Source organism: Nomascus leucogenys, chromosome 1a, assembly GCF_006542625.1.
Source record: "Nomascus leucogenys isolate Asia chromosome 1a, Asia_NLE_v1, whole genome shotgun sequence".
Taxonomy (NCBI): Eukaryota; Metazoa; Chordata; class Mammalia; order Primates; family Hylobatidae; genus Nomascus; species Nomascus leucogenys.
The window spans coordinates 37,964,125-37,977,929 of NC_044381.1; the positions used below are offsets into that span (position 1 = coordinate 37,964,125).

The 13,805-nt window shown below is 45.5% G+C and overlaps 1 protein-coding gene across 1 annotated transcript in view; it reads left to right on the top strand.

Annotated features, from left to right (window-relative positions):
• The window catches only part of SLC35D2 (solute carrier family 35 member D2), a 62,505-nt gene extending 50,497 nt beyond the window's left edge, over positions 1–12,008 (top strand). Inside the window, exons 10-12 of the mRNA XM_003260527.3 lie at positions 9,062–9,140; positions 11,133–11,215; positions 11,874–12,008. Of these exons, the coding sequence (XP_003260575.1) occupies positions 9,062–9,140; positions 11,133–11,215; positions 11,874–11,973 (262 nt within the window). The 3' untranslated portion in view covers positions 11,974–12,008. The remainder of the gene's footprint in view (positions 1–9,061; positions 9,141–11,132; positions 11,216–11,873) is intronic.
• Positions 12,009–13,805: the final 1,797 nt, after the last annotated feature.

Consider the following 13,805-nt stretch of genomic DNA (forward strand, 5'->3'; position numbering starts at 1 on the left):
TTTATCAGTAGTCATTTTAGAAATTGAAAATTCAGGCCGGGCACAGTGGTTCACGCTTGTAATCCCAGCACTTTGGAAGGCTGAGGTGGGCGGATCATGAGGTCAGGAGATTGAGACCAGCCTGGCCAACATGGTGAAACCCCATCTCTACTAAAAATACCAAAATTAGCTGGGCCTGGTGGCATGTGCCTATAATCCCAGCTACTCAGGAGGCTGAGGCAGGAGAATCACTTGAACCATGCAGTTGGAGGTTGCAGTGAACCGAGATCACGCCACTGTACTACAGCCTCGCGACAGAGTGAGACTCTGTCTCAAAAAAAAAAAAAAAAAAAAAATTCATAAAGGGTAGTTATTATAAGTAAAACAGTAAAAATGATGAAATCATTAACATTTCAGGTTTACTCAAGTTTGATGAAACAAGGTGGATGTTAGTTTCCAAAGTGGGTCTTTTTTTTTTTTTTTTTTTTTTTTAAGATGGAGTCTCGCCCTGTCACCCAGGCTGGAGTGCAGAGGCGCGAGCTCGGCTCACTGCAACCTCTGCCTCCTGAGTTCTAGCGATTCTCCTGCCTCAGCCTCTCAAGTAGCTGGGATTATAGGCACCCACCACTGCGCCTGGCTAATTTTTGTATTGTTAGCAGAGACAGGGTTTCACCTTGTTGGCCAGGCTGGTCTTGAACTCCTGATCTCAGGTGATCTGCCTGCCTTGGCCTCCCAAAGTGCTGGGATTACAGGCGTGAGCCACCGAGCCCGGCCAACATGAACTTTACCTTTAATGGTGAAGTTTTAAGTCTGAAACTGCACTGCAAGGAGACTTCCATTTTGGCATGGCGGCTTTTTCAGAATCCTGCTTTCTTGCAGTTTCTCAGTCAAAGTACTCTAGGATCTGATCATCTGCATCTCCATAGTAAGCTTCCCATGGCTCTGGGGACTGGTGCTGGACTCGGGCTGTCTCTTCTCTCCTGACCGGTGCTAAGGGATGTTTTAGGGTTAACACACACACCGCAACTCCAGACCCCAGGCAAGCCCACTCAGCCTCTTACTTGCTTTCATCTCTTTCAGGTTTGCATTTCGGACTTGCTCTTTTCAGCCACCAGACCTCTATTCCGAGTTGAAAATATAATTTAAAAATTATTATACTTTGAAATGTTTTGTTAAGAAGCCGATAGAGTGGTGAAAGGGCCAGTGCCAACTACAGTCCTGAAAGACACTGTAAACCAGCAGTCCCCAACCTTTTTGGCACCAGGGACCGGTTTCTTGGAAGACAATTTTTCCATGGATGCAGGATGGGTAAGGATGGTTTTGGGATGAAACTCTTCCACCTTAGATCATCAGGCATCGGATTCTCATAAGGAGCACGAAACCTACATTGCTCAAATGCGCAGTTCACAATAGGGTTTGCGCTCCTATGAGAACGTAATGCCACCACTGATCTGACAAGAGGCGGAGCTCAGGCGGTCGTGCTGCTCACCTTTTGCTGTGCACCTGGGTTCCTAACAGGCTGTGGACTGATACCAGTCTGTGGCCTGGGGCTTGCGGACCCCTGCTGTAAACCGAAAAGTGTCTGAGACAGGTCTCAATCCATTTAGAGGTTCATTTTTCCAAGGTTGAGGATGCACTTGGGGAAAAAGAAACACAAGTCACAGTAGGATCTGTGGCCTGTGCTTTTTCCAAGGAGAATTTTGAGGACTTCAATATTTAAAGGGGAAAGGGTGGCAGGAGGGGCAGAGGGAAAGAAAAAAGGGAGGGAGGGTAAGTCAGGAAGTGAGTGGTTACATTATTGTAAGGTGAGTGAGTCCTACATTCTTGCAAGACTTTGATTAGTGCTCACTGAATCCACATGTTACATGTGAAAGGAGGGGTCAAGGAACAATTATTCATTTGTCTGGCTTTCAGCAAATCTGCATTTTACATAAGATAAAAGCAAGCATACAGGAGAAGAAGGAGGCAATCACGCATTTGTCTTGGAGTGGGCAGAGGGATGATTTCTAGTTCTGTCTTTGTCCAGTACCTGTCTAAGATAAACTATTAATTTACATCATCATGCAGGCATGGTGGCTCAAGCCTGTAATCCCAGCACTTTGGGAGGCCGAGGTGGGCAGATCACTTGAGGTCAGGCGTTCGAGACCAGCCTGGCCAACATGGTGAAACCCTGTCTCTACTAAATATACAAAAATCAGCCGGGCGTGGTGGTGTGCCCCTGTAATCCAAGGTACTTGGGAGGCTGAGGCACGAGAATCTCTTGAACCTGGGAGGTGGAGGTTGCAGTGAGCCAAGACTGTGCCATTGCACTCTAGCCTGGGTCACCAAAAAAAAAAAAAAAAAAAAAAAATCAGGGTGAAATTCAGCAGAACTCTGTTTTAGGGTGAAGATTTTGGGACCTGCAAGGAACTTGCTTGTGAGCAATTTGTGAGGGAGGCCACCTGGGGAGATAATGTGGCCCTCTCTCTTTGCAGCTATCTATTGAGGAACAGAATGGAAGGCAGTTTTTGTGTGACTCAGTTTCCAGACTTCTCCCTTTGGCATCATGAGTTTGGGGTTCTGAGATTTAATTTTCCTTTCACAACACTATCCTGAATGCCATAACCCCCAAAAGATCTAACTTCCAAAAATTATAATCCTGAAAGAGTAGAATCTCAAATGTCGAAATCCTGAAAGCTGAATTCTGGGGAAGAGATTGTGTATTTCCGTTGTATGCAGGATACATGTTGCGTCAAGTCAGATGGATGCAACTAAATAACAAAATTTCTTTCTTACTGTCTTCATTCGGAAACTTAAGTATGGTTTAAGGCGATGCCTGTGGGTGCCAAGCTGACAAGCAGGGGGAATTGTGGAGTTAAATTCAGGTATCAACTCAACTGGATTAAGGAATACCTGGGAACCCAGTGAAGCTTTATTTTAGGTGTGTGTCTGTGTGTGTGTATGTGTGTGGGGGTTTCCACAGGAGATTGGCATGCGAATCTGAGTGGACCAGGTGGGGAGGATTTGCCCTCATGGTTGGCAGGCACCAGCCAATTGGCCATGGGCGCGGAGAGATCAAATACAGAAGGCGAATCCATCCCTCTTTGAAGTCTGGGACAGACTTTCTTCTGCCGCCTTGGACATCAGAACTCCCGGCTCACTGGCCTTGGGAATCTAGGGCTTCCACCAGCAGTCTGTGGTCAGGAGGCCTTTGGCCTTGGACTGAGAGTTACACCAAACACTTCCCTCGTTCTCAGGCCTTTGGACTTGGTCTAAGCCATGCTACTGGCATCTCAGGGTCTCCAGCTTGCAGATGGCCTGTCTTGGGACTTCTTAGCCTCCATAATTGCCGGAGCCAATTCCCCTGATGAATCCCCTCTCATGTATCTCTACCTGTGTATTCTATTGGTTCCGTTCCTCTGGGGAACCCTGACTAATATAGATTCCTTTACTGAGGAAGCCAAATATCATTCCTTCTTACTGTATTCCTAACAACACAACAGAAAAGATCTGTGAAAATGTTCTCTCACAACAGGGCTGTGAAAGATAAAAGTTTGAAAGCTAGTTATTATTGGTGCCGCAAAAGCAGAACATTGCTTAATTGCAGTAGCTGAGCAATTATCAAACTTGCAAATGGACAGCGTATGCTTACAAAATCCGTGGACCACAGCCACTCTCCAAGTACCAGTGGAAGAGTGTTTTGAAGATCATAGATGTGAAAATGCAGGTGAGAAATGTAAGAAATCTAGGCCAGACACAGTGGCTCATGCCTATAGCCCCAATGCTTTGTTTGGGAGGCTGAGGTGGGAGGATCACTTGAGGCCAGGAGTTTGAGACCAGCCTGGGTAACATATGAGAACTCATTTCTACAGAAAAAAGTTAGGCAAATATGGTGGCATGTTCTTGTAGTTCCAGCTACTCAGGAGGGTGAGGCAGGAGGATTGCTTGAGCCCAGGAGTTTGAGGCCGCAGTGAGCTATGATGGCACCACCGCACTCCAGCCTGGGCAACAGAGGGAGATTCTGTCTCTAAAAAAAGTATATATATATATATATGAAAGTGTGTATTTATATATATAAAAGTATATATGTATATGTGTGTGTATATATATGTAAATCTCTCCTGCCAAATTATTCAATCCTGTAGAATTTCTGTCCTTTAAATAATGTCTTTTTTTGTTGTTGTTGAGATGGAGTCTCACTCTGTTTGCCCAGGCTGGAATGCAGTGATGCGATTTCATCTCACTGCAACCTCTGCCTCCCGGGTTCAAGCGATTCTCCTGCCTCAGCCTCATGAGTAGCTGAGATTACAGGTTCCAGCCACCCTGCCCAGCTAATTGTTGTATTTTTAGTAGAGACGGGGTTTCACCATGTTGCCCAGGCTGGCACTCTGTGAGTTCTTAGGAGTGAGTTCTTCCTAGAGATGGTGAGGATGAGGTTCCTTGGAATTCTTTGAAATCTGGAATTATAAGAGAATGATGTGCTTGAGTACCATTGTGGATGGTGGAAGGAATGCAAAAGTGGCCTGTGAATATTTGAATGTTTGTTGAGTTTCTATATTTGTTGGGGCAGGGAACGGTAATCAGTGACAAGGTGTAAACTAGGTCATTTGAGTTCTGTTTGTGACTACCGCAGTGTGGGTAAGGCAGTTACTTTTTGTGCTATTTTTCGAACAGGAAGAAGAAGGCTTTGAGCAGAGGCTCTGGTCCAGGAGTTTCTACTTGGGCATCTCCACCCTGGGGGCCCTAGAAGCAGAACACTCAGCTGGCCTGTGTTGTCTGAATAAATGTGCATCAGATGTATGTGCTCTTATGTTTCAAATGTACACAGATAATAACATGACTTCAAAATACAGAGCGGGCTAGGCTTGGTGGACACCTGTAATCCCAGCACTTTGGGAGGCTGAGGTGGGAGGACCACGTGAGTCCAGAAGATGGAGGCTGGGCTCATGTGAGCCCAGTGAGTCGTGATTGTGCCACTGCACTCCAGCCTGAGTGACAGAGTGAGACCCTATCTAAAAACAATATAGAATGGAAAAAAAGGTTACTAAGAATTCAGCAATACTTTTAAATATCTTTGTATTTTATTAATCTACAGATAGTAAAATCAAAGCTAGTCATGTGGAGGTTGATATTTTCAGTAATAAAAGTGGTGTGGTTTCCCTTGCACTGAGTACTGAGTTAACGAAGGTTCTTTTAGTTCAGAGTCTTGGTTTTGGCCAAAGAACTATACAAGTAATTTTTTTTGCATATAGAAATAGATTCTTTTAAAAAATGTAATATACTACTACTTTGAGCCCAGTGGTTCTATATTTGCCCTCTCTGGGGACATCTAGTGGGTATATTAAGAAGTGCAAGCTGGGAGTGGCAGCTAATTCCTATAGTCCCAGCACTTTGGGAGGCCGGGAAGGGAGGATTGCTTGAGCCCCAGCGTTCCAGACCAGCCTGGGTAAGATAGCAAGACGCTGTATCTAGAAAAAATTTAAAAATTAGCCAGGTTTAGTGATGTGTACCTGTAGTCCCAGCTTCTTGAGAGGCTGAGGTGGGGGGATTGCTTGAGCCTGGGAGGTGGAGGCTACAGTGAACCATGATCACACCCCTGCACTCCAGCCTGGGCGAAAGAGTGAGACCCCGTCTTTAAAAACCGAAAAAAAAAAAAAGAAAAAGAAAAAAGAAGTGCAGCCCTTCTGTCTAGCCGCCGTCTGCTGCTAAGGAGGATGGCTGCTCATTGAGGCTCACTCCAGAATGTTAGCGAGGGATTCTCCTCCCCTGGCTCAGCCCAGCTGGTGAGTGATGTCCTGGTCACCCACACTCATGATAGATGGGTGCTGGGATCTTAGATCCGTGATGTCTTCTGATTCTGAATGCAGGCTGAGGTGGTTTCACTAAGATGGAGCTGGGTGTGATGACACACATCTGTAGTCCCAGCTACTTGGAAGACAGGCAGGATGATCACTTGAACCCAGGCATTCATGTCCGGCCTGGGTAATATAGCCAGACCTTGTCAAGAGATGAGGTTCCCCCCCACCCTTTTTTAAGAAAAAAAATGTAGGATGGAGAAAATGTTGCATGATTGGAACCCTGGAGTTGGAATTTTAAAGCAAAAGTGGAAATAAAGAACATCCATGCTGTCCTTGGTTTAAGGCTGCGCTGGTGCATAGGCGGCCTGCAGGAAGTGCCTCTCTGCCCCGCTTTGGGCTGGGCCCTGTGCTGTGCTCCCGCTGCTGTGCAGCTCTCTCCTCTGATCTGGGTCTGAGCGGCTCTGGGGCAGGTGCTGTTGATGGGATGGTCCCCTCCGACGGCCAGGGCCTGGCAGAGCAGGCACTCAGTGGCATCAGTTTTGAGTTTTAAAAATTTTTTCATTGTATGCATAAATAGGATTATTTATAGCTCCTGGGAATCTAAATTAATGTTAGATTTATTAAAATTATAACAATATGAGAAACTTGGATTTTTTTTTTTTTTTTTTTTGAGACAGAATCTCACTCTGTCGCCCAGGCTAAAGTGCAGTGGTGTGATCCTGGCTCACTGCAACCTCTGCCTCTCAGGCTCAAGCGATTCTCCTGCCTCAGCCCCCCGAGTAGCTGGGATTACAGGCGCATGCCACCACGCCCGACTAATTTTTTTGTATTTTTATTAGAGACAGGGTTTCACCATGTTGGCCAGGATGGTCTCAATCTCCTGACCTTGTGATCTGCCTGCCTTGGCCTCCCAAACTGCTGGGATTACAGGCATGAGCCACCACACCTGGCCGAAACTTAGATTTTTTCTTAAGCCTTAAAGTTCAACTTACAAATATTATTGCCTTATTTAGAAGGCTAACAATTTTTCTATAAAAGAACATTTACTTTCATTATTTGATAAATGGCTTATTAACTCAAGTTTAGCTGATTAAAATCCCGTAAACAATGTACTGTAAATCAGTTCTATTTACAACTTAGTGAATTAAAAGAATTTAAGCAGTTTCAACTGTTCTTACAAATGGGAGCTGCCTACTTTTTCTTCAGCAATTCCAACCCCTGAGGCCAATTAACAAAGCTAGTAGATTGCTTTCTGTACTTAAGCAACTCTTTGAAATCTAATAAACCAAATTTAGAAATGGGGTAAATCAGCTTCTTAAAAAACATTCAAATCCTGATGCAGACTTCGACGCTCTTCTTTCAAATTAAAATTGCAAGTCTAATATCAATTATATATTTCAAATTAGAACCACAGAGTTTCTTTAACTTTTCAAATTGTTTTAATTACAATATACGCAGTATTCCAAAGATTACAAAATTTAAGTTTGAAATTGTTTATTCTTCAACTTGTAAAGGTTGATATTCTGATTTTTTTCCCTCTACCACCTCTAGTAATAAACACACTCAGGCCAACAGAGGTTATCGTGTTGAAGGTTTGTGACCGTGAGCTCCACCAGAGATCTGAGCCTAGGACAAAGACCGAGTGTTAAATTCTAGCAGGATTCTAGAATTAAATAAATTCTGTGCTTACCCAAGCGCGGGTGCACCGAACCCTTTGCTAGAGTTGAGTTCACTTCTCTCTGTCAATGGTGAATCCAAGCTCCTGCCTTTAACCTGGGACTAATTAACTAATTAATTAATTGAAATGGAGTTTCGCCCTGTCACCCAGGCTGGAGTGCAGTGGTACGATCTCAGCTCCGCCTCCTGGGTTCAAGCAATTCTCCTGCCTCATCCTCCCGAGTAGCTGGGATTACAGGCATGCGCCACCACGCCTGGCTAATTTTTGTATTTTTAGTAGAGACAGGGTTTCGCCATGTTGGCCAGGCTGGTCTCGAACTCCTGACCTCAGGTGATTCACCCACCTCTGCCTCCTAAAGTGCTGGGATTATGGGCGTGAGCCACCATGCCGAGCCTGACCTGGGATTTAGCTTTTCAAATATCACACATCTTGTGCTCTCCTTTACCTTCTATGTTTCTTTCTCAGCCAGTTTATAATCCCTTTCAACATTACATCATCCGATCTGAGTTGCAGCTTAGGTGAGGTCGCAGCTAATTTCCATCAGTGCTTGACTGGAATTAGCTCACTTCTTTACCTGACTGGATTTGGCATTCTTTACCTGTGTATGTGTTTTCTTGTCTGGCGCTCGTTCACAAGGCTGTAGTCATTTTATTGGCAAGTAAGTATCAATACCTATGGTCATGTTAAGTCCCTGAGTTAACTTTGGTAACAGGTACAGGAGCATTATCCACACGTGGAGTCTATTTCAATCTCCTCTGTCCGAAGGCAGCAATCGCTCAGCTGATTTTCTCTTCCGACTCCAGAGGTCCTCTGCTCTGGCTGCAGGTCAGAATCACCTGAGGATCTTTCATATCATGCACGGTCAGGGCCTCACCTCAAACCGTGTGAAGTAGAACCTCTGCCAGGCATCGTTCATTGTGTGTTGGAAGTGCAGCAGGCGGGCCAGGCACGGTGGCTCACGCCTGTAATCCTAGCACTTTGGGAGGCCAAGGCGGGCGGATTGCCTTAGCTCGAGTTCAAGACCAGCCTGGGCAACATGGTGAAACCCCATCTCTACTAAAATACAAAAAAAAAAAGTAGCTGGGCATGGCGGCATGAGCCTGTAGTCCCAGCTACTTGCAAGGCTGAGGCAGAAGAATTGCTGGAACCTAGGAGGTGGAGGTTGCAGTGAGCCGAGATTGCGCCACTGCACTCTAGCCTGGGCGACAGAGCGAGACTCCGTCCCTACCAAAAAAAAAAAAAAAACCGTGCAGCAGGCAATTCTGAGGCACAGAGGATTAAAAACTCCAATTCTTAACTTCATTTAACATGCTGACAAATGAGAGATTTCAGGTCATTAAACCTTGTTCTCCTTACCCCCATGTTGTGGAAACATTCATGGGAAATGTACAGAGAAAATGAGAAGGATACCTTAAGTAGAAGGTTTAGCTAATTCACAGCTGGACCATTTTCCTGTCATAAGACCAATAGCAAGATATCTTAAGGTGTGGGTAACAAAACCTTTATGATATGTGTTTCTTTTTTCTTTGCTTAAAGTGCTTGTGTGGGGGTCACCGCTGGCCTTAACCTATTCGTTATTACCCAGCGTAGTGAGGCGCACACTCCAGTGTCTGCTTCCTTGTCACAGGTTTCTGCTGATGTACTCCACGGTTCTGTGCAGCTATTACAATTCAGCCCTGACGACAGCAGTGGTTGGAGCCATCAAGGTGAGTGGATGGAAACGTGGAAGGGAACAACTGAGTCAAGGAATGGAAATCCAGATTTTCTGTTGGAGGCCGGGTTTGATTTTGTTGGTGGTGGTGGTGTAAGAACGAGGGCTATGACCTTTTCAGCTGGGCTTGTGTGATCTCATCTTACTTCTTCTTTTTTTTTGAGGCAGAGTCTGGTTCTGTCGTCCAGGCTGAAGTTCAGTGGCACGATCTTGGCTCACTGCAACCTCCACCTCCCTAGTTCAAGCGGTTCTCCTGCCTCAGCCTCCCGAGTAGCTGGGATTACAGGCGCCTGCCACCACACCCGGCTAATTTTTTATATTTTTGGTAGAGACTAGGTTTCACCATGTTGGCCAGGCTGGTCTTGAACTCCTGGCCTTGTGATCCACCCACCTCGGCCTCCCAAAGTGCTGGGATTACAGGTGTGAGCCACCGAGCCCGGCCCCGTCTTACTTATTCTAATCTATTGCATAGAATAGAGGGACAGATTGCTAATTTATAAAGGAGAGACAAATTATAACTTTTAAGTTGGGGGTGGCTCGGAGGAGGTGGGTCTGGGAAAATGAAGTAAAAAGCTAAAAAAAAAAAAAAATCCAGGTATCAATGATTAGTAAGATACCTTGTGATCCATAATTTGGTTTTCTGGGAGAACCTGCCCACTGAGAAGTGGATGTATGTGCTGTGTGATGAGGTCATGAGCTGGTGGGTTGGTGTGTGGGTGTTTGCGTGTGTGGATGCATCTGAATACACACACGTGCACGTGAATGAATGGGGGAGAGGTGTTCTGGATTCTATTCCATAATTGCTTCATTTTTCTATTCACATGAAGCCCTAGAGTGTGTGAAAACACTGCCTGCTTCAAGAGTTCACCTGTCCCCTGGGTGCCCAGAGGTCTCCTAGAATGCACTGGGCAGAGCACGGCCTGGAATTTATTGACTGTCTCCACTCTGCTCAAGTTTATGATCAAGATAATTAACTCACTACTTGGCCCTGGTGTGTCCACAGATTGCAGTGCAGTGTGGGAGCCCAGGGTTGAAAAAAAAAAAAAGAAAAGAAAAACAGGCTAGGCACAGTGGCTTATGCCTGTAATCCTAGCACTTCGAGAGGCTGAGGCAGGCGGATCACCTGAGGTCAGGAATTAGAGACCAGCCTGGCCAATATGGCGAAACCCCATCTCTACTAAAAATACAAAAATGGGCCAGGCGTGGTGGTGGGCGCCCTGTAGTCCCAGCTTCTTGGGAGGCTGGACCGGAGAATCTCTTGAACCTGGGAGGCAAAGTTTGCAGTGAGCCAAGACTGTGCCATTGCACTCCAGCCTGGGCAACAGAGCGAGACTCTGTCCCCCCAAAAAAAAACCAGAAAACCTCCCTACCCAATGATAGTAAAGAGATAGGATCTGGCAAGCTGATGACAGCCCCATTCTTCCTCTTTTGCCTGCATGCCAACTGGAACAGGGGAGAGAATAATGCAATTTTCTGTTGTTATCATACCATAATTTACTGCATTTATTTAGTAAGCCCCATATGTAATGGCTTATTTATTTATTTTTCCGAGGCAGGGTCTTGCTCTGTTGCCCAGGCTGGAGTACAGTGGCATGTAGCTCACTGCAGCCTTGACCTCCTGGGCTCAAGCAATCCTCCCACTTCAGTTCCTGTGGAGTAGCTGGGATTACAGGCATGTGCCACCATGCCCGGCTACTTTTAAAAAAATTTTTGTAGAGATGGGATCTCACTATGTTGCCCAGGCTGGTCTTAAACTCCTGGGCTCAAGTGATCCTTTGACTTTGGCCTCCCAAAGTATTGGGATTACAGGCGTGAGCCATCATTCCTGGCCTGTAATGGTTTTTATCTTGTTCAACCGCCTGTGAATATCCCTATGTACAAGTCTCTATGCAAAGTAACTAAAATGTCTAGTTTCAGGTTTTACTATTTATATTTTCCCCTAAACATTTTACCTTGAAAATGACGAATCCTCTCTCTTTTTCTGCAGAATGTATCCGTTGCCTACATTGGGATGTTAATCGGTGGAGACTACATTTTCTCTTTGTTAAACTTTGTAGGGTTAAATATTTGGTGAGTGGGAATTTTTAATGGACTCGCTTTGGGAAGACAAGAACCTTAAATAGTTTGATTAATATGTAATAAGCAAAAGAGCGTAGAGAAGTCTTTCATGTTAAGCCAGGAGGCATTTTGACATTCTAATTTCTAAGATAATTTTACTTCATCACTGGGTTCAGCCTCATGCAGATCCACGGGGACACGTGTGATGACAGTTCGCAGGGCTGGGATCGGAATTTAACTTACCTGTCTTCCTTACAGCAGGCCCCTGCGTTCTCTGCCCTCCTCCTATAAAGTGGAGGGTGTAAACCTTGTGCCTACTAGGCTCGGCATGCAGGGGGTGTGGACTAAGCCAGCTTTGAAAGGCATTTGGGGTCTTAGCAGTGCGATACTATTTAAGGCTAAGGGTATGTAGTTTATTCAGTAGAAACCAAGTGCTTATTTTCTCTCTGAGGTTCTGCATTAGATTTGATGACTCTTTTTCTGCCTCCAAAGACTTGTAAATAAGAGGGGAAATTCTCATCAAGCAATCCACAAACTTGAGGAGAAACACAGATATTGGAATAATTCCCTCCGCATGAAGCAGGTGTATTGATAAAAACGCCAGCAACTGCTGCTGGAGCCCCTGTGAAATTCCCAGTCATTTATTTTCACTGTTTTTTCCTCCTTTCAGCATGGCAGGGGGCTTGAGATATTCCTTTTTAACACTGAGCAGCCAGTTAAAACCTAAACCTGTGGATGAAGAAAACATCCGTTTGGATTTGAAGAGCTAGTCTGCGGCAGGATTGGAGACTGACTTGTGACTGAGATTGGTGACATCCACCCCCTGGGCAAGTGAGAGCATCTGCAAAATGCAAAGAGAACTACCTCATATGCATGCACGATGAGCCAATGGCAGTCTCAAGAAATGTACTTGGGCCACACCTTACCGGTGGAAAGCAAATCTTTTCGAAATAAGCCACTGGGACTCGGTAGGTGGAGCCCCAGCTGCTCTTCTAGGGACTTGTGGGGCCTTTGTGGCATCTCTGTGCCGTGTGCTGGGGAGGAGGTTGATGTAATGGTGACTCTTTTCTGATCAGCACCTTGGCAGTGATTCCCAAGGTCCCATTCAAATCAAAGGGCCGGTTGTTTCAGTTTAAACAGACATGCCTTTATTCTAATAAAATTAGTTAACTGCCAGTAAAGTTATTTGTTAGCTTTGATGAAAGCTATGTTGGTATATTTTCCTAATCATCAAAGTAAATAAAAAATCATTTCTATGTATGCCTCATCATGTGATATTATTGGAGGCAGAAAACAGTGTCCGTCATTCACAATCTAACAGAATGTGTCACCTTGAAGGGACAATTCCAAACTCCTTTATGAATTGTGGTTGGGGAAAGCTACAAAATAACTCAACGGGAAAAAAAATACTCAGACTTTATCCTGTTAGCTTTTTTTTTTTTTTTTTTTTGAGACAGAGTCTCACTATCCCCCAGGCTGGAGTGCAGTGGTGCAATCTCGGCTCACTGCAGCCTCTGCCACCCGGGTTCAAGTGATTCTCTTGCTTCAGCCTCCCGAGTAGCTGGGATTACAGGCATCTGCCACCACGCCCTGCTAATCTTCGTATTTTTAGTAGAGACGAGGTTTGGCTGTCATGTTGGCCAGGCTAGTCTTGAACTCCTGACCTCAGGTGATCTGCCCACCTTGGCCTCCTAAAGTGCTGGGATCACAGGCGTGAGCCACTGCGCCCGGCCAATCCTGTTAGCATTTAAGCGCTCACCTGTTTGCTTCTTCTCATCTCCCTCCAGGTTTGTTCAGGAGCTTTTACCACAGGTGCATTTCCTCACATGCTTGCCTACCTCCAACTCCTGGTGTATGGGAAGGAGGCCTGAATGGATAGGGTGACCTTTCCCTCCCTGTGTGGAAATGGGTGTCCCCACTGGAATTGGAGTGTGGGATAGAGCCACAGTCTGGGAGTCAGGAGCCAGACTAACTAATCTTGTCTCTACTATTAAACTAGGGAGACCTTTCCCAAGTCACTTTGCCCATCGTGGCCTGTAGTATTTTAATCTGTAAAATTCAACTAGATCTCTAAATCCTTGCGAGCTGCAACTTTCTGAGTTTCGAGAAGCTGAGCCAGATCTGGAGCAGGCCAGCACAGGAAGGAATCATTGTGTGGATTTTTATGTGGCTGGGCGCGGTGGCTCACACCTGTAATCCCAACACTGGGAGGCTGAGGTAGGAGAATTGCTTGAACCCAGGAGTTTGAGGCCAGCCTGGGCAACATGGTGAAACATCATCTCTACAAAAAAAATTAGCCAGGCGTGATGGCACGCACCTCTGATCCCAGCTACTGGGGAGGCTGAGGTAGGAGGGTTGCTTGAGCCTGGGAGGTTGAGGCTGCAGTGAGCTGTGGTCACACCACTGCACTCCAGCCTCAGTGACAGGGTGAGAACTTGTCTCAAAAAAAATTTTTTTTTAATTGTGGTAAAATAACAGAATTTACCATCCTAACCATTTTTAAGTGTATACAGTCCAGTAGGAGTAAGCGTACTGATTGTGCAACCTACCTCCAGAACTTTTTCATCTTGCAGAACCGAAACTCTGTACCCATGAAACAAGA